This window comes from Empidonax traillii, unplaced genomic scaffold, assembly GCF_003031625.1.
Source record: "Empidonax traillii isolate 1590-97213 ecotype Southwest subspecies unplaced genomic scaffold, ASM303162v1 scaffold1262:size201849, whole genome shotgun sequence".
Lineage (NCBI taxonomy): Eukaryota > Metazoa > Chordata > Aves > Passeriformes > Tyrannidae > Empidonax > Empidonax traillii.
Window position 1 is genome coordinate 75139 of NW_020956455.1, and position 22398 is coordinate 97536.

The 22398-nt window shown below is 43.2% G+C and overlaps 1 protein-coding gene across 1 annotated transcript in view; it reads left to right on the forward strand.

The window, feature by feature from the left end:
* CMTM4 (CKLF like MARVEL transmembrane domain containing 4) overlaps positions 1 to 16084 on the forward strand; it is a 28534-nt gene extending 12450 nt beyond the window's left edge. The window contains exons 2-4 of the mRNA XM_027906230.1: positions 5534 to 5710; positions 14420 to 14518; positions 15412 to 16084. Of these exons, the coding sequence (XP_027762031.1) occupies positions 5534 to 5710; positions 14420 to 14518; positions 15412 to 15585 (450 nt within the window). The 3' untranslated portion in view covers positions 15586 to 16084. The remainder of the gene's footprint in view (positions 1 to 5533; positions 5711 to 14419; positions 14519 to 15411) is intronic.
* Positions 16085 to 22398: the final 6314 nt, after the last annotated feature.

Below are 22398 nucleotides of genomic sequence, written 5' to 3' on the forward strand. Positions count from 1 at the left end.
ATTTCTTCCCTATTTTCTGCATGTGTATTCTGCTGCACCATTAATTTAAACAGTCTGGATGTAAAAATGTCTTGGTAGCGTGACATTCTTCCTAAAATTCAGTGGGTGTTTTTCAGGCAGAAAAAATGCTGACCATTTTGTGGTTTTTTGGAAATCAGGCATAATTATGTCATTTAACCACACAATAAGGCTTTCTGTGGTAATGTTTTAGATAAACAGGAAAACTCATTTTTTACTTTGTTTTCATTGCAGAACTGTCTTTTATTTTGAGTGCAAAGCTCTTTGATTATTTTCTTCAAAAATATATCACAGCACATTCTGACAGGAAAAATACACCGTTAGCAACCTCCTAAAAGCTCTTTTTTCAGGGTTGGTGCCTGTCACAACACATTTTCTCCATTCTGGGGAAATTCGGTGTTTTATGTCTGGTGTGCCTGTGCTGCCAAGAAAGTGATGTAAATATGAGCCATTTACACAGCCCCGAGGCAGATGATTTCTTCATTAAGGGCCCTTCTCCAGGGGAATTTGCAGGAAAGCTGAGATGGATCCAGTCATGGTAGCAGTCTAATGTGGCTGACTTTAAGGACATTGGATCCCGGACTAGAGGCTCTCTTTTAGGAATTCCATGGCCCCAAATTGTGGGCTCTTCCTCCCCTTCCAGCCAGGGGCAGTTTCTCTCCTCATGAGCTGCCCTAGGAGCACAGTGCTGTTTGATACAGAGCCTTGCCCTGTACCTGAGTGACCTTGGCAGTGCCAAACACCCCAGACATAACTCTGGGGGACAGTTTGCCGCGTTGTTCAGGGCTAAAACACAGAAAGCCATTATTGCCGAATCCATCTCATCCTTGATCCTCTACTTGGAGGTTTTTCCATCTGCCTTTGGTGCTGTGGTGGTGGCAGGTGGTGGGTGAAGGGCAGGAGGTGTTTGCCCTGTCCCAGGGCTGGAGCTGCACTCACACATTGGGCAAAGAGAAACCAAAAGCAAATGTTAAAAAAGAGAAATCCTGTAATAAAAGAGCGCTATGCAAATCTTTGGGTATTGGAAGAATTAGGGTGAAACAGAAAACTCTCCAAAGTACTTGGTGTAGAGAAAACCCAATGGAAAGGTTTGTTTCATCCATCAGAGCAAACTGGCTTTCTTGCCTCGGCCTGAGGAAGCTGGAGCTGTGTTATTTGTGGGAGAGAGCAGTAATTCATGTAAGAGGAGATCTCCACCACGTTCAGCTTCTCGTTTTTCCTTGGTAAACCAACCTTGAAACTTCTGCTTGTGGAAAAACTTGTCGAATCTCATCACCCTGAGCTACGAAAAGACGTGTGATGTGAAAGTGGGGGCTTGTCTCCCGTGCTGGACAAATGCCAGCATTCTGTTGGCCGAGGCCTGTGCTCTGATACGATGCTGGGTCTTTGGTTCTCTGATATTTTTTTTAGCTAGTGTTGGAACTGCAGTGGTGGGAGGCAGACACAGCATCCTGGATCCTGGTTTTGTGAGTGTTGCAAAGCAAGGGCAGAGCTCCAGCAGCTGTGGAGGGGAGGGTTTGCTCTGGTGTAGCTTTGTGCCTCAGTCACCTGGGGCGGTGCCACTCTGCATGGAGCCTGGGGGCTTCCCTGCTCCTTCCTTGCTCCTCCTGGGTAGCACCAGTTTTATTTTGGGTGTGTGGTGTTGGAGAGGGAAGAGCGTAGGAAGCTCTGGAGAAGCGACTTTTGAGGTCTCTGAGCCTGGGTAAGATGTGAGCTGTGTGCAGATGAGCCCGTTGGGTGGGCAGGGATGGGCGGTCAAACGGGCATGGAGATGAACAGAGGTGAGAAAGGAGGTGTCTTGAGTATGGTTACAGAGATCTGTGTGGGAACAGGAGAAAATCAGCACTGAACTTGCACTGCAGCCCCTCAGGAAACACTGTGGGGGAGCTGAGCCCAAGCCTGAATGTTGGTGTGTCTGCAGTTTGCAGTGGGACATCCTGGGGCACCCCAGTCTGCTCTGTGGCCGTGTCATAAGGGCTACCTGGGTGGCAGAATTGTGTTAATCCACTCTCTCATCTGTGTACCCTGTCTCATAAATGATTTGTTTCATAAATTTAAAAATACAGAGAAAATAAATGTTAACACTTTCTTTTGTTTTTCAATGAACTTGTTCTCTGGCTGAGCTGTGACCTTTGACAAAGCTGCTTTGGCTCAAGTGGCAGCATTTACACAACACTTTCAAGTATTGTAGCTCTCTGAGTAAGTCATGGGGTTGTAGAGTTAACCTCATGTATTTCACTTTCATTTCATGTGCTCAGATTGATTTGCTTCTTTATTAAAAACAAAAATTGGATTAATCTCTGAGGGAACGGTCAGTGAAAGTGGAACTGGTGTGTTTTAATAGCAGACTCGTATTACTTGTAGTTAATTGGAAGGATGCTGCTGGCAAGTTTGTAAATGTGTAGGAGAACAAGATTATCCTGATGTTTCAAAGAGAAAGTATTTTGTATTGAAGACTGAGATTTGTATTGTGATTAGGGAAAGGGAAGTTTCTGTGAGAGGGCAGCTTTTTTTCTGGTGCAGTGGTTAATTTGGATTTCATTTGTTTTCCTGGCTTTGTTGTAAGACAAATGATGGGCAGGTAGCAGAGAGCACTGTAGCACTGGCAGGATGGATAATCCTTGAGAAGGGCGAGATGTATTTTTATTGCAAGGAAAACAGGAACACATTGAGTTGGAATCTTCCTTGAAGTACCCAAGTGTTAGAAGCAAACAGTGTGTGTGGGAGTGCTGTCCCCTCCCTGACTCCCCAGCCAGGAGGTGTTCAGGTGTGCCAGTGCCCTCTGTGAGGGTGTTCCTGTGGAGTCACTTATTGTGCACGTTACAAATCTCCACCATCACTGGGGCAGCTGAGGTTCTGTCCCAGCCCCTGCTGAGCAGATAACAGACCCCAGACCACGTGCCCTGGTGCTGCTGCACGTTGGTAAACTGCTGACACATCTTTACTTGCACTGGAAATGCTTTAATTAAGTCAAACCTGAGTGTACACAACCAACAAGGGTGTGTCACAGGTAAATGTGTTGTATGGTTTCTTAAGGGATAAAATGAACTCTAAAGGTAGAGTTGCTCTGGAGTTTATTAATTCTGAGCTTGGGAATATGTAAATACCACATGATTATGGGAGTTCATTGCTCCAAGTGCCTCTTCAGCACATAATTAGTTTCTAATGCTGGCTGCAAGAAACCCTTGGATCCATTCTGAGCTTTGATAGCCACGCTGGGTGTGTTGGCCTTGGAGAAGCAGTGCTGTCTGGTGTGGAGAAGAGTCAGGGTGGGCTTTGTGTCAGCAGGACACCAGAGACTCCATCTGCCAGGTCCCAGCTGCCCAGCACAGCGACTGGGCTGCCGGGGATTTTGGCTGCCTCAGCCTCCTGTTGGCAGCACAATTCAGAGCTGCTCGTGTTTTGAGAGGATGAACCTACTGTTACTGGGGCTTGTCCTGCAGTGTTTCTAGTGAATATTGCAGAACCATTTCTGTTAAAAGAGTAAAAGGTTTACAAATGTCATAATAGATCTGAAACAGGGGCAAGAAAAATAGAGACTTTATTATATTGGAACATCTAAAAGGTAAAGTTTTGCTGGCTAATATTTAGCATTAATACATGGCATTGGTCCTGCTTGGAACTGCTAAGATTGATTTTTCGAGCTTTACCTTTTGAAAATTGTGTTCAGTGTCATCTTCAGTTGTGAGGCATGTGTTCATAGACATGCTAATTACATGCTAGTATTTATTACATGCTAATATTTAAAATCAAGCTGTGTTCTGAACAGGATTTTTTTTTTTTTTTTGATATGTATGTCGTTGCTGAAATCATACTTTGATTCTGCTTTTCTGAATATTCCATTTCACTGCATGATCTTTTTTTCTGAAGCTCTTCAGTGTCAAAGATAAACCCTGAAGTGTTTAGTCACTGGGTTTACATTCAGAATGGTTTGATGGGAATTGCCCTGCTCTGTTAGCTGACAGAAATTAGTATGGCATGTGCTGTCCTAATGAGCATGTGCCAAGTGGGCTGAGAGAGACTTTCCAACCAAAGGTTTTTTATTAAAATAGTTTTGCTTTGTTTTAATCCATTTTTAAACTTAAATTTGCTACTGTATGTGGCAAAGGAAGCAGGAGGGATATTATGCTTTAATTAAAATTACTGCTGGTGTTGGTGACAAAAATTGTAACTTCTTTCGAAATCCTTCTTCATTTTGTTAGTTTTGTTGTAGGAAGCAAAGGCAAACCAATGGATGAACCATACACTGAAATTGGCCAAGAAGGATTTAGCAGAAATTGATTTTTATTACGGTTTTTATAATCTCTTAAACTTTTATTTGGACAAAACATTTAAACTGTGGAATATTTAGCTCTGAGGAAACCATCTCCTTTAGTTCCTCCCTCTCAAATTGAAGTGACTCCTCCAGCCTCATTAGAATATTGTGACAGAGCAGGAAGAGAATTCCTTCTGAAAAATGTAAGTGGGTGGGTGGGAGTGGTTGTCCTAAAATCCAGAGCAAAACAATCTGAAGGCCTTCCTTGCTTGCCCTGGAAAACAAAAAAAAAACCCAAACTCAGCCAACAAAACCAACCCATCCGTGGCACTGTTTTGCTTTCCCGGTTGTGTTTGGGGAGCTCTGGGTTTGACCTGGCCTGTGTGAGTTGTGTGGGAGCTCTCAGGGGATCTCGTGGTGTCTGTGCTGGCTCTCACTGGCAGCTCATAGTGAGCTTTTATTTTTGTGCAGTTTAGTTTTTTTCCACTGGGCAGACTTCTTTAGAGTACAGTGAGTTTGCATTTCATCCTAAACGGTGAATTAAAGTCTGCCTGTGTCAACTCTGCCAAATATCTCCTGAATTTAGTGTCACCAGCCCTTATCCCAGTTACAAGTTTGTGTTTGCAGCCCCAGGAGGTTTTCCTTCCTCTATGAGCTGCTTGTTTTATTGTCTTAGAGGGGAATGATAAAATATGTTTTTACATGAAATGCAGCAGCATACTGATGATGGTAAACTTGAAAAAGGCAGGCATTTTTGGAGACTGGTAGAGATCTTGAATCTATTCTATTTGGAATTGATTTAGATCTCGGTTGTGCATTTTAAGTAATGTCTTCATTGAAATGTCTCCCAGTCTCATGGCATGGATATTATGTGATTGTGCTTGAGGTTGGCCCAGTAGACAAATTCATTCCATCTTCTGGTTTTGGAATAGCATATCATGAGTGCAGAATGGGATAAAATGTTTGAGGTGCATACTGAGCCGATGGCCTGAAGGGGTTTCCTGCTTTTTGGGGTGTCCTGGTCATTTTGATGTTAAGGCTCCTGGTAATTTTGCTAAGATGCACAAATCCATGGAGTCGTGCACTGCTTCGCATTTGTTTCTGCTCCTCAGACAGTGCCCTGCTGTAAACTAAAATCACACATTCCTGAGCGTAAACTGATCGTGTTCCCCATGGAAATTTCAGGAATACTTGTGGCTACTTTCAAAATGCGGAAATCTATTTATATTCCCCCCCCGCCCCGCTTGTTTTTCTTGCCAGGTTTTGGCACTGACCGCCTTCATCTGCATCGAGACCATCATGGAATGCTCCCCCTGCGAGGGCCTGTACTTCTTTGAGTTTGTGAGCTGCAGTGCCCTCGTGGTTACCGGGGCTCTCCTGCTTCTGTTCAGTCTGAACCTTCACACCAGGATACCACAGATCAACTGGAATCTCACTGTAAGTTCCTGCACTTCACTCTGGTATAAATAGCTGCAAATCTGGCTTAAGTTGGGTCTCTGAACTTTACTTTCTGCTGTTGTTTGTGTCCTTTGTGCTGAGTAAAGTATGCATTTTACTTGGATTTATTTTGAATGCCAACAGCAGCATGAGCTTTGAAATGTAGCAGGATTAAACTACACTGAGTAGAACTAAAATTGACTTCTCGTAGATTCTCTTTGGAAGGAAAAACTTCCTGCAAATACTAGCAATTACTCTTTGTGGATGAAGTGGATAAAAATGCAGCCTGTGGTTATTTAACTTTGACAGATGCTGTATTTACAGTAACCTGTTGTTCTCTCTTAACCTGGAGGGTTTTTGCATTAGGACAGATGTGCTACATGTATTTTCTTACACAGATTAATACAATCATGGGGTAGGAGTGTAGAAAATTCTGTGCTTTCTGTGAAAATCAGGTGAATTGCTCACACGCATAGCTATTGAACAGTGAGTGCCAGTGCTCAATGTGTTCTCAGCTCCGAGGAGGCTGAGGGAGAGAACTGCTGGCAGTGCACATTCCTCTTGGACAAGTCTCTATTTTCATGCTGTATGACGAGTTAAACTTTCAGATGGGCTTGCATAAACACAGGTCACAAAATCAACATGTTCAGTCACTCTAGCAGAAGATCTGTCAGCTTCAAGGACAATATATCAGCTTCTCTGGACGGTATAGACACAGCTGTGCCAATGTTCTGGTTTATAACAGTAATTTTATAAATACTGCTGGACTCTCAGGTTTTTAGGCTTCTGTGTAGGTTTTTTAATTAATTTTTTAAATGTAATTTATTAATGTTGCAATTTGCTTCGTTTCTAAGCCTGAATGACTTGTCTGAAATGAGAGTGGAATGTGAAATTAGATGATCCTTTGTGCTCTGGGGCTGCATAATCTACTGAGGAACTCCATGGAGTCTTGGTGTGTAGATTAGATGGACTGAGAGCTGGCACTGACAGCTGGAGCTGGGGCAGGTCCAGGTAGCTTGCACAGCCAAACCAGTGGAACCCCTGGAATGTTACTGGCTTGTCTTGCCCTCGCTCCTTTTGTTTCCACTGTGCCTCTCCTGGCAGCACAGGCTGGAAAGCAGCAGGGAGAGGGTGCTTTGTGTTGCTGATGCCAGCCTGGGTGTGCCAGGAGCATCACAACAGCCCATCCTTTATGGCAGAGGTTCTGCATGTGCTGGTGGGATGTTGAGGAGCAAACCAAGTGTGTGCAAGTGCAGCAGTGTCCATAAAAGCCATGTGGTTTTTGCTGCTGTGACAGGAGTGGTTCCACTCAGTGATCTTCCACACACAGCAGGGGGTTTTTAGTGGTCTGATTTTTAGGGAAAGGAGGGCTTCAAAATCCAACCAGCTGTGTTTGGGTTTTTTTTTTTTTTCTTTCCCCCTTTGTTTTGAAAGAATATTTTGGGTTTTTGGCAGTGGTCACTCTGCCTAAGAGCATGGTCAGTTCAACCCAGAGAGCACATGGAATACACTGCAAATGCCTTTGCTTTAGTTCATATTCCCAGATCCATGGAGGGGGAAGGAAGTGGTCACAGTCTCACAAGTTTCAATCTTTTATGAAGCACTGAAGGTGAAATGCTTCTCTCCTCCTGGTCCCAAAGGTGTCCACCACAGTGAGAAGGGAGCCAGAAGCTTGTGTCTTCCAGGAACTGAGGAGACCATCCTTCTTCCTCCTGCATTTCTGACTGATTTCTGACTGCTTTAACAATCATTTGTTAAATGCTACTCTGTTACTCTGACAGGAGTGAAGGAATGTCTTCATTAATCAGGAGGATTAAGGAGCACTCTTTGATGCTGCAGCAACTCTGCTGTTGAACATACAGAATGTGAGATCAGAGGCTGTGCCGAAGCACGTGGGAGAGATCACTTTGGCCAAGTTAGGAGGAAATTTAAGAATGTAGGGTTGTGACTGATTTTTGTTTTGTTTTTACTTACTTTGGCATTTTATTCTTTACAGTTTAGCTATATATTCATTCATTTGCTTCTGCCAACATTTATTCCTTTCCTGTGTTTGATGACTGCTTTTATAAATCTGCAGCCTCTGTATGTGGCACAGTTACTGCAGGAGTTGCTTTCTGAGCAAGACTCTGACACCCCTGAACGCTTTAGGAGGAAGTCACTCCTGCTTATGTATAAATTCATCCACATGCATGCTTTTAAAAATATATATGGCTTTGGAATGGCAAGTCTCAAACGTTGCTTTTAGAAGCTGTGTGAGAAGGGGCTGTTACAGTGCTTGGAGGAATTTAATAGTCTTGCATTTAGGAACAAATATTTCTTTTAAAACAGTGCTTATTCCTAGGAACCATTTGAAACTATTTGCTTTCAAATGGTCCTACACATTAGAAAGTTTGTGGCCATCAACTGCCATTGTCCAACACAGGACTGTTTCCTTTCAAAGTAGATTAAAATCAGAATTCTTTCTGATTCCTTGTGGATATTGTCTGATGTCCACTATTGGAATGAAAACATAGATCTGTATATGATCCTCTAATAGGCAAATTTGCTGATTTTTTAAGAATACATATTTTTAACCATTTGGGGAAGAGAGATTTGTTTTGATCCTAATTAGAGACTTGCCAATGATTTTTCTGAGGAAAACATGCAAGGAACCTGGAGATGCTGAGGCCGGAAAAGAGCCCTGCTTGGGTGTGTTGGAGAGAGGCTGGTTTGTTCAGGAAGATGAAAGAACAGTCACTTGTCTGTGCTGTGCAGCACTATCAATGTTATGCAAAAATGCAAAAGCTTGGGAACCTGTCAGTGGAAATTTCCATTTCCTTTGTGCCTCTCAGCTCAGAGGGAGCCCATTCTGCAGGGAGAAAAGGGCCAGGGGAATGGGGAGCACAGCACAGCAGACACTCCTGCTGAACCACTCAGTTATTAACTAAGGACTGGGTGTTTGATGTAATCCTGGGGTTGGGCAAACGATCCCTCCTTTCGAAAATTCACCACTCCAATCTCATGTGATGTGCAGGGAGAGCTTAAGAAGTGGCAGCCAAGCTGTGTGCACGAGCTGGCCCTGCAGGATCAGCCAGTGGAATGAATTATTTGTGTGTAGGGGGGGGGAAAAAATCTTCCCAGAGATTTCTTACTGTTGATTTTTTAATTTTTCTTTTTTTTGAAGGGCTCACTGGAACTCTGGTGGTGTTATCTGGTGTGAATGTAGAGCATTTCAGGCTCGAAAGTGAGGCCTGAACTGGGCACAGCCCAAAATCAGAGCTCCACTGGGCTTGTTGGGCTGGACTCAGTGCCAGGGAGGAGGCACAGGGACCCAGGTGTGTGTGTGGGAACACGCAGATCAGTCCTCGTGCTTTGTGCTGCCTCAGAACTGATTTCAGCATCTCTGCAGGGTGGTTGTTGCTGTTGTTGCAGCAGTGAAACCTTGTGTGCAAGCACTGACACTTGAGGGAGTTGGCAGAAAATTCCCCGTGGGCCCAGAATGACCAAGTGTCTTCTGCCAGCCTTGGCTCTGACAGGTGGAATCACAAAGCTGCAGTTCAGGGGCCTTCACAGGACAGTCTTGATTTAGATTTTTGTTTTTAATTTATTTTTCCTCCTTCTGTTTTGATAAAACAACTTGCTTTTCTTTGGCTTGTTTAGCTGTTGAATGAAAAATGAAATGAGCCACCCTTGACCTCTCTGTTTACTGCTGTCAAAATAGCAATACCTAATAAGGACAAAAATGAGTATTTGAAAATTTAAAAAAGTCCAAATTAAGTTCCTCCAGATTAGCGCTCTTCATGGACTGCTCTCATTTGGTGCAGTGTGGTGTAAATGATAAGTTATTCTGAAACAAATGCAATCCCAGGTTTTAAAGACAAGAAATATGACATGTTTTGGTAGTTGTTGCAAGTGTGGTCTGTTGACAATAACTGATGGTCCTGTCCATGTACAGGGCTGTTTGTTGGGAAAACACACAGGGAAGGCAGTGAGGAACTGAGGGGGAGATGGGGAGGTGATCTACAAGAAACCAAAGTGAAATGGGGGTTGTAGAAACGTTCATTTATTCATTCTGGAATGTGTTCTGTGACTTGCAGCAGAGTGACTGCATCTGACAGTCTGTCCTCCAAAAATTCATAGAAGTAAGAATAAAATAATCCAAATATTGGTTTTGAGGCCACCTCTCCCATTTCTTCAAAAGCACAGCTTGTTCCTGTGCTTTTTGACCAAGGTTTTGGAAGTCACTTGTGTTAAACAGGGGGTTTTTTGCATATTTGCTGGAGATGCAGGAAGTAGAACTGATTTCCATCAGGTGCCAGACACCTGGGACTGGATCAAAGCACCTGAACAGGAGTATCTTTACAGTGAATCCAGCCCTGGGGGTGCCTGGCATGCCTTGGGAATTGCTGGTCCTGGACTGTTTAATTGTGTGTATCTTGTGCTTCAGTAGAGGCTCCCATACCTGGGCACGCCTAAATAAATAATGAAAAATAATGAAAAAAGGAGATGGGAATTCATGCTCATATTGTTAATTTGATTCTTTCTACCTAGGACTTATTTTTGTTTGAGGAACCGTGTTTTAATGTTTAACTGCAGTGCAAAATACTCCAGAAGTGTTTAATAAGATGGTTTCAGAGCAAAATTGTGAGAGTTTGACCAGAAGTGATTGGTTTAGAGGACTGACTGGTGTGTTCGTAACCTTCAACCTGAGAACTTCATATGGAAGCAAGGGGGAAGTTCCCAAACCTTGCAAGTAAAGTAGTGGTTGGAGGAAAAATGAGGGACATTGTATTAAAAAAATATTAAAAATTCATAACCACACTCCCTCTTCCTTCCCCTGCCAACTGAGAAACAAACCAGCAAACCCAAAGAGAACTGAAAGGAAATGTCACTTTGAGCTCTCCCGTGGAAGAGAACCTGCACACCTTTTGTGGCAAAATCAGGCTGCTGAAATGTGCAGGCTCCTCTTCCACATTACATCCGTTTAGCTGCTTTAAGCTCCATCTGAATGCACATTTTTGGAGTTCAGGAGGCAAATGCCAAAAGCAACCACCAGTTTAAAAAAAGACATATTTTTATGTCTCCAAGTTGCAGTATGGAGGCACTTTCCACCTTTTAATTAGTACCTGGTTGCTTATTTCACCACCAAATACAGAATACAAAGGCAGAGCGTGCATTGTGAGTGAATGTTTCTCAGAAGTTTGCATGTGTGAAGTCATGGGGAGCTGTGGAGAGAGGCATGGGGACATTGCTGGAGCCCCTGAGCATCAGAGCCAGTTCCTGGTGGAGCACCAGGCTGGAGGGCTGAGCAGAAGCTGTCAGAGCTGATGTGCCTCCAGCTTTCATGGGTTACCTAATGAGGCTCTTCAGGTCTGTTCCACTCTTAGCATCAGTTCTGGAACCAAAGGGGCCCACACCCCTAAAAATGAAAGAATCGTAGGATGGAGTTTCCCACCTTTACAGGAGAACAAAAGCATCACCTTTTTTGGCGTAAAACTCTTATCTTGGCATCAGCCCATCTTCATCCACAGGTTATGAACTCTCCTCTGCCTTGTGCTCCTTCTGAGTGGGACAGACACCAGGAACATGTGGATACCCTCCTTGAATACCCTGCTGGGGACTGGCAGGACCTTTGGTGGCTGCACAGAGTGACTCAGATGGGCCTCGATGATCTCGAGGTCTTTTCCAGCCTCGGTGATTCTGGGACTGTTGTTCATTTTAGATCATTTGGGACAGGAGAGAGGGAGCAGGAGCAGCCTGGAGTGGCTCTGATTCAGCTCCCAGCTCTGATTCTGTTGTGGATGGCAGCTCTGCACAGTTTTGTGGCACAGCACACTGTCTCATGAGGTTGCTGCAGTTTCAGCAGAAATTCTTTACCTCTGTGATGTGGTTTTACTTTGTCTATAAATATAATAGCAAGAACTTCAGCTCCAGCCTGGCCAGATTTGAAGCAGCTCATCTTTTTTCAATTAGTTTGTTCTTATTGTCACGATTATTCCTGTTCTCTTAGGTGGAAAAAAGCTGCATTATTTTAAGGAGTGTCCTTTCCTTTTTGAATTCTTGCTGTAGTTTGTTTTCTTTTGTTTCTGCTCTGACTTTGTCCAAAACCATTGTGGTTTTTTTTTCCTTTTCTTATCTTTCTGCTCACATTTTGGATTTCAAACCTCCACTGACATTTCCATCTGTGATGTTGCCATTATATATCTGTAGGACTGTTACTGGTAAGCATCATTGCTCCTCAAGCTCTAAACAATCTGATCTGTGAATAATAAAGGATCATAGTGGGTTTAGCTTTTTAAGAAACCAGCCTTAATGTACAAATGTGAATCAGTTGTTAACTGCATTAAAAAGGTTTGAGCTAAACAGGAAAAATGGAGCTGCAGACATGAATAAATTGGAACCTGAAGATCAGTTCTTTAGATTTGCATTGTTGAACTCTTTGCAAGGACACACTTTATTCTTATGTAAAAAGTACCATAAAATACGATGCCAGTGATGATGATAAGTTTCTAATGTACTTATATCAAAGTACATGGGGAAAAGCATTTTATATTTGAATTGTGTATTCAGTATTTTATCTATTTTATATTCTGCAGTATCTCAGACTTCTTAGAGAAGCCTTCAGGTCAGTTTGTAGCCCGGAGATGGCTCATGATGTGTGTTGTGTTGTGCTGTGGGGAGGCCTGGTCATCTTCCTCATGCTTTGGAAAGGTGGTCAGGCTGACAGACTCAAAAGTTAGAGGTCACCAGGGTTAATTAATAAACCCATCTGAGCTCACAAATCAGGCAGCATTATGTGCCATCCACTTGGCCTTTAAATTTGATACTAAGGAAATACAAAATGTGGCTCTGAAAAAACACAATGTGGATGATAAGAAGTGAAAAGGTCCAATATTAAGCACGTCTTTGGCTGCTTGTTCTGTTGGTTAGCTCCCTTCAATTAAAATAAAACTCACTTCATTTTGAACATGACTTTGTGCCTTGACTTTGCAGCTGTTAATTTTGTTGTGCTGTTTGATGTTCAGCTTTGAAAACAGCTCCTATTTTTTGATCGTTTGAGCGCTGGGTTCTTCCTGTACACAGCTCCATCTTTTTAATATTCAAAGCAGTTTAGGTTCTTTTGAAACGGTGAGAAATTTTCTCCTCCTTTGGAATAACTTCTGTGGCTTTTCTCTGTAGCCTGTCCAATTTTTCAGCATTCTTTTAAAACTGTGGATCCTGGAGCAGGACTCAGCATTCCAGTGTCCCTGGCAAAGGTGAGGTTACCACTGGACACTCCTTGTGTAGTGGGAGTTCCCCTCTAGTGGAACAAAGGTTTGTGCAGATGAGAAGCACAGCTCTCGTTGGCAACTGCAGAAGCACAGTTAGAGCTGTCAGCTCGGAGCTGGAGAGGGGATACTTGGAGAAATTGGGAAATGTCAGTTGTTCTCTAATACCTCTATTTATAGAAAGGTTTTTTATCTCTGCAAACAAGAAGTTACATGATTAAAACTGCAATAACTAGTTGATAGAATTCTAATTTGGTTTGATGTCTTAAGGGCTGGATAACATCTGTCTCAGTAAGCTCGAGCAGGGATTTTTTTTCATTTTAGGGTGGGAGTTGGCATGTTCAGTGTGGTTTGGTTGTGTGTTTGGGTTTTTTCTTCAGCTCAGGCCTGTAAGTTGCCCAGCAATCTTGTGTACAGGTTGTCTTTCCATCCCTTTTGGCTCTGATAATATTCAGTTCTTACTGGATAATATTCACTTCTCCCTGACTTCGTGTTCCTCCAGGCTGTTTGTGCTGAACTGCCATTTCTTGGTTCCTCCACCCCAACCACTCCATTCCCATGGTAGCCTTGTGTTGAGGTTTGGAATGATATTCCCAGTTCAATGGGAGTGTGCAGTGTCCATCCAGATCCAATGTTTTAAACTTGTGAAAGAAGCCCTGAGTAACACACCGAACATTCCCTATTGAATCTCCACTCTGTTTCTTCCATTATTTTAAACCCTTGATTTTTTTTTTTTCCCTCAAGGTCAGGTAAGTCTTGTATGGTATAATTATTATAATTATATAATATATAATAATAATTATAGAATTATTTAGAATTCTTCCTTCTGTTAATGTCCCTGTTTATGTAAGGCATGGTAGCATAATCACCTGAAACCAGTGACATGTGCAGCATTTGGATCACTGAATTGTGTGTAGCAAGTTGGTTTTCCCTGCATGGAGCAAAAGAAGAGTTTTCTGACTGTGTTGCTGTGCATATGTTCTAAAATATCTGCTTGAAACATCAGTTTTAGGCAGTAATCAGTAAAAACCTATGTATTCTTACCGTACAGGCAGCTGTTACCCACAGAAATTGCACAGGCCATGCAGTTTTATACAGTGAAGGGCTCAAAAATGTGTGGAAAAGCTCCTGAGTGCTGATGTGAGAGAGAACAAGGGGATCCTGGAGTGCTCAGGTGTGACAGTCACGTTACTCAGTGCCAGCTTTAGTCATTGTTTATGCTGCCAGTCCGTTAGGATGAGCCCAGGAGAGATGGAATGAGGTGTGCAGAGGCTGCCCTGGTGCTTTGTGTCTCAGGGCACAGCCCAGTGCACTCTGATCCTGTGCCTTTTGTACCAGTGATAACTCCATAAAAGTGGGCAGGTATTGCTCTGGTTCTTGTTCTCACCTTCTGTGTTGTCACTTCTAATGAAAGGAAGCAAAGAATCATCACTTAGTAATGCTAATGAATTTATTTTTTTAGGATCTGGTCAACACTGGACTCAGCACTTTCTTCTTTTTCATTGCCTCTGTAGTACTTGCTGCTTTAAACCATAAAACTGGAGCAGAAATTGCTGCTGTGGTAAGAACTTGAACTTCTTTATATCTAACTCTTATATCAAAAGTAAAGATTAACTTTTACTCATTCATTGAATACACCTGTTGCCTTTGCTGTCACAGTTGACTTCTAATTTTACAGTTTGCTCTCAGATAATTCTTATTTTAAGAGTATTAACGTCCTTTGAGCTGTTTGTCCTGAGGCTTGAGGCAAGAACAAACAGAAGAACACTTGCAGAGAATACTTTACAGTTGAACTGGCCTTGCTTCTTCCCCTGTAGCCAACTTAGATGATCCTGCTCTGTTTTGCAAGCCTATGGAAAAGGCAGACCTAAAAGTTCAGAAGAAATTGCAGCTGTTTACATGTAATTTGCTGAGTATTTGCTCACCACAGATGATTTTTTTTTTGGTGGAGTGAGTACAGAAGCACTTCAAGGTTTTAAATCCACAGCAGTCAGTTCAAGCAAATTAATTTTGTGCTTGAGTTGCCAACCATTTCAATTTCCTTTTCAAACCTGGTTTTGAAAACCAAACATGAATTCTGCAGAAGCATAAAGGAAGAACTGCAGAGTAGCTGCTGCTCCAGGCCAGTGCCTGGACTGGTCACCTGCTGTCGTTGCCTCGCTGCTGTGCACCCTCAGCAGTGAGCTGCTGGGTGAAGAGCTCTTTCCTTCACCACAGGGTCTTCCTCCAGGGTTTCATTGTCATGTTGGTAGCCAGGGAACTTTGTTTCCTGGGATCACTGCTCTTAGTCAGATTCTCTAGTTCACTGACGAAGTTCAGCATCAATTTTCCAGGCCCTGATGATTTGTCAGCGCAAACAGTGCGGGAAACCAAACTTCTGAGGGCTTGCTTGGGAGGCTGCTTTCCTTCTTGTGCTCCAGAAGTGTCTCTGACAATCGTTTCTGCTCGCTGTAGGTGTTTGGTTTCCTGGCAATGGCAGTGTATGCTGTGAACACGTTCCTGGCCGTGGGGAAGTGGCGGGTGAGCAGCAGGCAGCAGAGCAGCCGGCAGACCAGCGACTACATCCGCGCTCGGACAGAGTCCAGGGAGGTAGTTCACCGCCCCGAGATCCAGCGCCTGGACGCGTGACACACCCTCCAGGGGGACTGCAAAGGGAAGAGAAGTGCTTGACTCCCTCATGGAAGAAGGGTTTTTTCTTTGTTGGCAGAGGAAAAGGAAGATCAGAGGGTGGCAGAGGATGCCCAGCCCTGCGTGGGTGCCGCTGAGTGGGAAGGTGTTGGCTGGAGGCGGGAAATGGTCGTTCCAAAGGAAGATCCATTCAAGATCTCTACATATGTATATGCATATATTATATAGCTTATATAATATATTTTATATATATGTTCTGAAGTGTGTTACTGTTCTGGATTAACTGCACGGTAGTTTCCTTCCCTCCCTGGAGATCCATGTTCTTCGTCCGCCGCAAACACTCGAGACCAGCACAACCAGCACCACCTTGGTTGGTTCATGCAGGAGAGGAACCCACCAAAAGTGATTTGAAACCCCCCCAGAAGGAGGTGAGGGGCCAACAGCAATAACTTCAGCCACGTACCCTGTCCAGCAAACTGTGCCTGTCCATCCCCACACGGCCCCAGGGCAGGATCTGCACGCTCAGCCCCAGGAGGGGGAAGGCACTGCAGGGGTCTGGGGGTGCAGTGCTGGGTGGTCACTCTGGAGGTGCCCCCTGGCCAGCTCTGAACTGTGGATGTGGTGGGACACTCCAGTGCCAGTGGGTGGTTCTGTGCTCTTGGTGGCTTCTGTTCTATTCTTCATTCCAAAATGGGAGACAGGGGGAGAAAAGGGGGTTGAGGGACACAGTCGAGAAAGAAAGGGTTGTCATCCAATAGACTTAGTTCCAGCTATGGCTTTCTTTTTATTTTTTTTTTAAATTTTATTTTAAGGTTCAACATTTCCAGAAGGTCTTGCTAGAACTTGCTTTCCCTCCGAGCCTAGGGTAAACAAGAACTAGCCAAAAATTACGATGTGCTTAGAAAGTGTTTCTAAGGTTGCAAAGTTGTGGTTCGTGTAAGATAAATATTTCTTTTCGGAAGGATGGTGGTTCTAAAATTAAAACCATTGGTAGTAGGTAAACCTGATTTAATTTTTTTTTTTTTTTGAAGTAGATATTTCTGCAGAGTTTTCCCCTAAATGTCTCTTTGGAAAATGAATTTAACTAATTGGAGGATAATATGGTTGTATCGATTTGTTTAGAAATAGTTTTACCTAACTGAAATTTTCTTATTTTAATTGTACTTCCAGTGAATGAATTACATTTTTCTGTACTCAAACCTCAAATTCTGTTCCTAATAATACCATAATATTATTAGGAAGATGTCTCTTGATATTTTTCTGTTGCCTTGCTTGGTGTTTTTGTCTGTGTAATTCATTATTTGGCATTTGCCTGCCTGCATGTCCCACAAAGACATTGTGGGGGAGGAGATGTCTGGAGCTGAATTCCCTTCTGGGGTGAGGAGAATGGAAATCCATGGCATTAGTGGGACTGAGTGTCTGCCTTGTATGCCTGACTTTGTGTTGTGATGTAGCTGCACCCTGCAGGGATCACTGCAGGTACCTGGAGCCTTAAGAAATAGGTTGTGTTTTAACTATGAAAAGCAGGTTACACCAACCAGGAGATCAGCAGAAGTGCCTGGGATTCTTGATGCTGGAGGGAGCTGGGATAGGGATGGGTGTGACCCTAATTCTGTGTTCAAACTGAGAGCAGAGATTTATCTTGATGTGTGGGGAAAAAAGATGACAAAGGCGATGCCTTTTAATTTCCAGTGTACTGACATCTGCACTGCATTTCACTTGGGTGGCGAAGATGGAGGTTAAAATTCAGAGTGACTGATGTCTTTAAAGAAAATTTGCATTTTCTTAGGGAGCAATGGTTTATCAGTTCCTGTGGTAGCATTTTATTGTGCTCCATTGGAGTTAATGCCAAAGGGGTCAGTTTGAAAGCAGATTGAACCTGCAAGCCTGGTGCTGGTTTAGAACAGAGACATTTTATTGTGGGGGTGTCCCCAGGGCTGCTGTGCATTCCTTGAGCAGTAAATGACAGTTCCACGTGCAGGGGGCAGAAATAAGGGTGTGTCATTGCCAGTAGGGTTGTTCCAGCCCTGTGTTCATCAGCACTGCCTGGCACTGGCGCAGGTTGCAAGGGGAGTTTGGAGATGCTTTTGTAGAGAGTTTGTGTGTGCAGAGATTTGGTCAGTTCTTAATGACTGGCAGTAAAAACCCTAAAAGGCGCTTTTTAAAAGTAGCACAAGCACACCTGGACTGGAATTGTAAACTGGCATTAAAGCAGTTTGTATAAAGACTGTAAAAAACCCCAAAGAAAACCAAAAGAACCCAACCCAAAACATCCCCCACCAAAACCAAAAGTGAACCAAAACCACCCACTAAAATACAAAATATGGTTCTCCAGGAAATCCACGTGTTTGGAGTGGAACTGGCACCTGAAATCGAGGAGCACAGGTTGGGAGATGGGTGGCAAAGGCCTCTGTGTCCCTGTGCTGGCTGATGGCAGTGATGGAAGGGAGGGTTCCCGAATCCTTCCCTGTGCTGATCCTGCTGGGGGCAGGGCTGTGGGAGGCCTTGGCCCTCCAGAAATTTAGGAATTTGGTGTCTTTCAAATCCCTGCACCTTTGATTGCCTCGGAAAGGGGTGACTTCACTGAGTTTTCCTTGCAGTGAGGTCACAGGTACCTTTTAGCTGCAGTGACAAGTGCAGGAGTGGTACAGTTACACCTCCAGTAAAGTGTAATCCTTGGGCACCTATTATAATATACTTTGGGGGCTTTTACATGTGGAATAAGTTCTCTTCAGCTGAAAATGCCATTATTTATTACTTTCATCGTGACTTGATCTTAGCACAGCGTTGGTTTTAAAATTACCGATTCACTTTGTGAAACAAAAGCAGCTGTAAATCTGTAATTTCCTTATATTTGGGACCAAAGATGATTTTAGTATTGTACAGAATATACTTTCTAAAAAATCTTAAGCACTTATTAGTCTGCAGAGACATTATTTACTATTTGGATTATGTAGAAGGGAAACAAAGTAGCTGTGAGAGACAACTAAATTTGAAATATTAGGATCACTTGATGTGTATGTGGCTCATTCCTCCCTGACTTAATTTTACACAGAGGTACTATTTTAAGACTGTTACCCAAACTGCAGTCATCACAAAAAAGGGTCAGTGTGTGGTGCTTCTATTTGTCCCATGTGCTGCACTGTGCATCCCAGAGTTGTTCCACCTGTCTGCATTTCACTGTCCATTCTACAAAGGGGAAGTTTCCACTCTTCCCTAAGGTAATAGTTTATTTTTTTTTTTGTCTCTCGTGATGATTGTCCCTTCCTGACACTTGGGGATTCTCACCGTGCTGTGGATCACAGCAGGAGAACTGATGGGATTGCTAGGAGGGAATTAACCACTAGTTTTTTCCATGAACTGTAATGTCCCTAAAGGAATTTGGCATTTGTCACCTCTGTGCTGTTTAACAGGGCACGTGCAGGCACAGCAAATGCTTAGCTAATATGTGCTTTTATTGATGCAACCTTTCCCCTCCATTCCTTAGTCTTGTTCTGTGTCTCTTGTTTTCTTGTCTCATGAGAACTTTTTCAGCATTTCTCCTTCACTTTTGTGAGGGGAAAACCCTCACCAAAAATCTAAAATAAGGAAGTTTTAAGGGCAATTTATGTAGAAAATAATACCCTCTGTCCTGCTCAGCTGAGAGGCTGAACAGCTTTGTGCATGACAGAGGATAAGGAACAGTTCTTGTGCTGGAAGCTCTGGAGCCAAACATCCTCAGCAGGTATTTGGGATAAATGAAAAGGCAGGGACAATCTGATCATGGATATGAGATATGAGAAGGGCTCCTGATAATCCAGTCCTTTCAAAGGGATGTTTGAACAATAAAAATCCCCAACAGCAGAAGGAAAATGTGCTCCTGCAGTTCCTAAAGGAGAGACACCCCTTGGATCAGAGGTGTTTGCTCAGCAGGGCTCTGTTTGGAGCATGAGAGAATGGATTGGTGGTTATTTGGAGCCCAGCAGAGCCCCAAAACCCTGTGCAGACAGAGGTGTCCTGGGCGTGAATTTTAATTTAAAAATGATAGCGAAATCAGAGGAATGTTTGAAAATACTTTGTAGAAATGATGCCATATTCCTCTCTGTATTTTTGGTTAAAATGAATTTATACAAATGCTCAGGAAACCTCTGAGTTTTTTCCTGGTATATCATTTTTCCCTATTAGCAACTTGGCCACCTTGATAGATCTGTTTGACCAAGTCAGAGTGGTGCTGCCAACCTGAAAGGGTTTCCTTGTTCTGGTTCTTTTTTTTTTTTTTTTTTTTTTTTTTTTTTTTTTTTTTTTTTTTTTTTTTTTTTTTTTTTTTTTTTTTTTTTTTTTTTTTTTTTTTTTTTTTGTGCTGTCTTTTTTAAATTTGTCTATAATTTAACCATTTGTATGGTAAAAATAATCTTTAAAAAATCTGCTTACACTGTGACTTCTGAGAGCCTTTAGAGTAATCAACACAATCTCATTTTCTTTTGGGATATGCAGGTTTCAAAAGTGTTCTTATATATGCCCAGAAGTGAAAGTTGTCTATTTATCGTAGGAATGTGATTAGATAAATCCAGAATCCCAGCACAGCTCTTTCACATGTGCTGGATACGGGAGTTACTTAAATTGCCTTTTAATCTCTATGGGTTAATAAATATTTTTTTATAACTAGCCACAGATAGTCCTTTTTTAAATTATACTTGGCAAACAGAAGATATTTAATTTTATATACAATATACATAGTTACCATGATTGACATATTTATAACATAGAGCTTTGTGTTTACTATGAAGGTTTTATGTTTTGTTTTGTTTTGTTTTTCCAGCCCATGGACTCCATGGGTAAAACTTTAAAAAGCCAGTTAGCATATATGGGAAGTATTTCTTGGCTTCAGGATGAGGACATAGGAGCATTTAAAAAAGCAATGGCCAGGTTGTAGTAACAGAGTATCTGGGGGTTTCTTGTTTTTTTTTGGTTGGGGCTGGTCCCTACAGCTGTTTCAGTGACATCTGGATGTGAGGAACAGAATGGAACATGACCATCTGCCTCTTGTGACTGTCCCAGGCTATTGTGTGGAGTACAGGAAATGTCAGGGTCTTGCATTGTTTTGGACAAATGTCTCAATAGACATATTTAATTAAAACCTTCATGTGTTTGAAAGGAAACACCCTCTCTGAACTAGGCTGATCTACCACTTTTGGTAACCTTTTAATCCCAAAAGTAGTATTGTCTAAATACTTTCAGTAATGTTGCATCTGTCCTGATGTCTACAGGTTCAAGTGGTTCTGGCACCCTTTTATTACAACAATTGCTACCTTCATTTTTCTACTGTTTATACTTTAATCTTGAATGTTTACTGGTTTCTACTCGTTGGATATCATGGAGGGAGAGTGTATCTTAGCACTACAGATCATCCAGCTTTAACTCATTCATCACAGTTCTGGAGTAGGAAAACATTTTGATTTTTGTGGCCAATCTGTTGCATTTTAAAATGATTTCTGTGCTTTAGGCCCCACATTTATGACATAACGAATGACTTAGCTGATCATTATATCTGTCTAGACTTACTCTCTTCTGTGTTAGTGTCATTTGGAAACTATTTGTATATGTTGAGGTTTGTAAGGGTTCAGGAACCCACGATAAAATAGTAAAGTATGTATTTATTTCTCATGATAATGCTCCATTTTGATTTGGAAGTTTGACACTTTGTACGTCTTTTCACAGAACTGTAAACAAAATACCGAGAAACTGCTTCACCTGGGGTGCCTTCCACGTGTGGTGTGAACACTTGTCACTCACGGAAACAGAGGGGTGGATTTGGTCAAGCAGGCAGCACTTTCTGTACTGAGTCACTGATGCATCTCTGCCTTCCTCCCGCTTTGTTCCCACCCCCACCTGCTGCTGGTGCACTGCAGTGGGTGAGCCCTGAGCATGGAGATTCAGAGCACGTGGCTGGTGGAGGTGGAAGGTGCTCCAGATTCTGTCCTTGAGATGCTCAGTGTGGGAAATCTCCACCCCTGGGGCTGACCCTGGGCCCTCTGCAGGAACACTAAACATACTCTGCAGGCCCAACCTAAACACTCTCATTGTGGCTCACAGCTCATGGTTTGTGGCGTCTGAGGAGCAGCCAGGCCTGGCCAAAAGATTGTGCCAGGGCTGTAGGTCCTGTGCTGACAGATTGGGGATTGCAAACAGCTCTGAGGTGTTAGTTGGAACGGCAGGTTCCACTTCCACCCTGGGCTGAGCAGAGGGGATGCAGTTTCCTGTTACCACACGAGCACAATCCGCTGTGGGACACCCTTGGTGCTTTGCTTTGGCAGTAAAACCTGTCCTGCTGGGTCACAGAGGATCTCCCTGCATGCTCTGGGTGCACAGGCAGCACCTGCCCGGTGTCAGTCCCTGGGGGCTGCAGCTCAGGGTCCCTCTGTCACCCAGTGCTGAGTGAGGACTCGGGAACATCCCAGCTTAGCGCATGTTCACACAGGGACAGCTCATGGGGAGCGTCACTCTGCTTTGGGGAGTTCTGGAGGCTCTCAAGGAGCTCGTGGCCAGCTGGAGAAGCAGCTGTTTCCCACAGTGCTCCCTCCAGCTGTGCCCGTGCAAGTGCAGCCTCTCCCAGCTCTGTGTGTGAAAGTTGTTCTCTTGATGCTTGACCAATCTCAAGGTACTCTACACAGAACCTCCACCTTGTTCCCACACCAGTAACAATTTTTCAGTCTGTTGGTGTTTCTTCTGTTGGTGTCTGCTAATCAAAACCACGAGCTGGACAATTGTGATGTCTTGCAATACAGAAAGCAGTCCTGTTTTAAAAATCCGTTCTGTTAGAGCATAATTTAAATG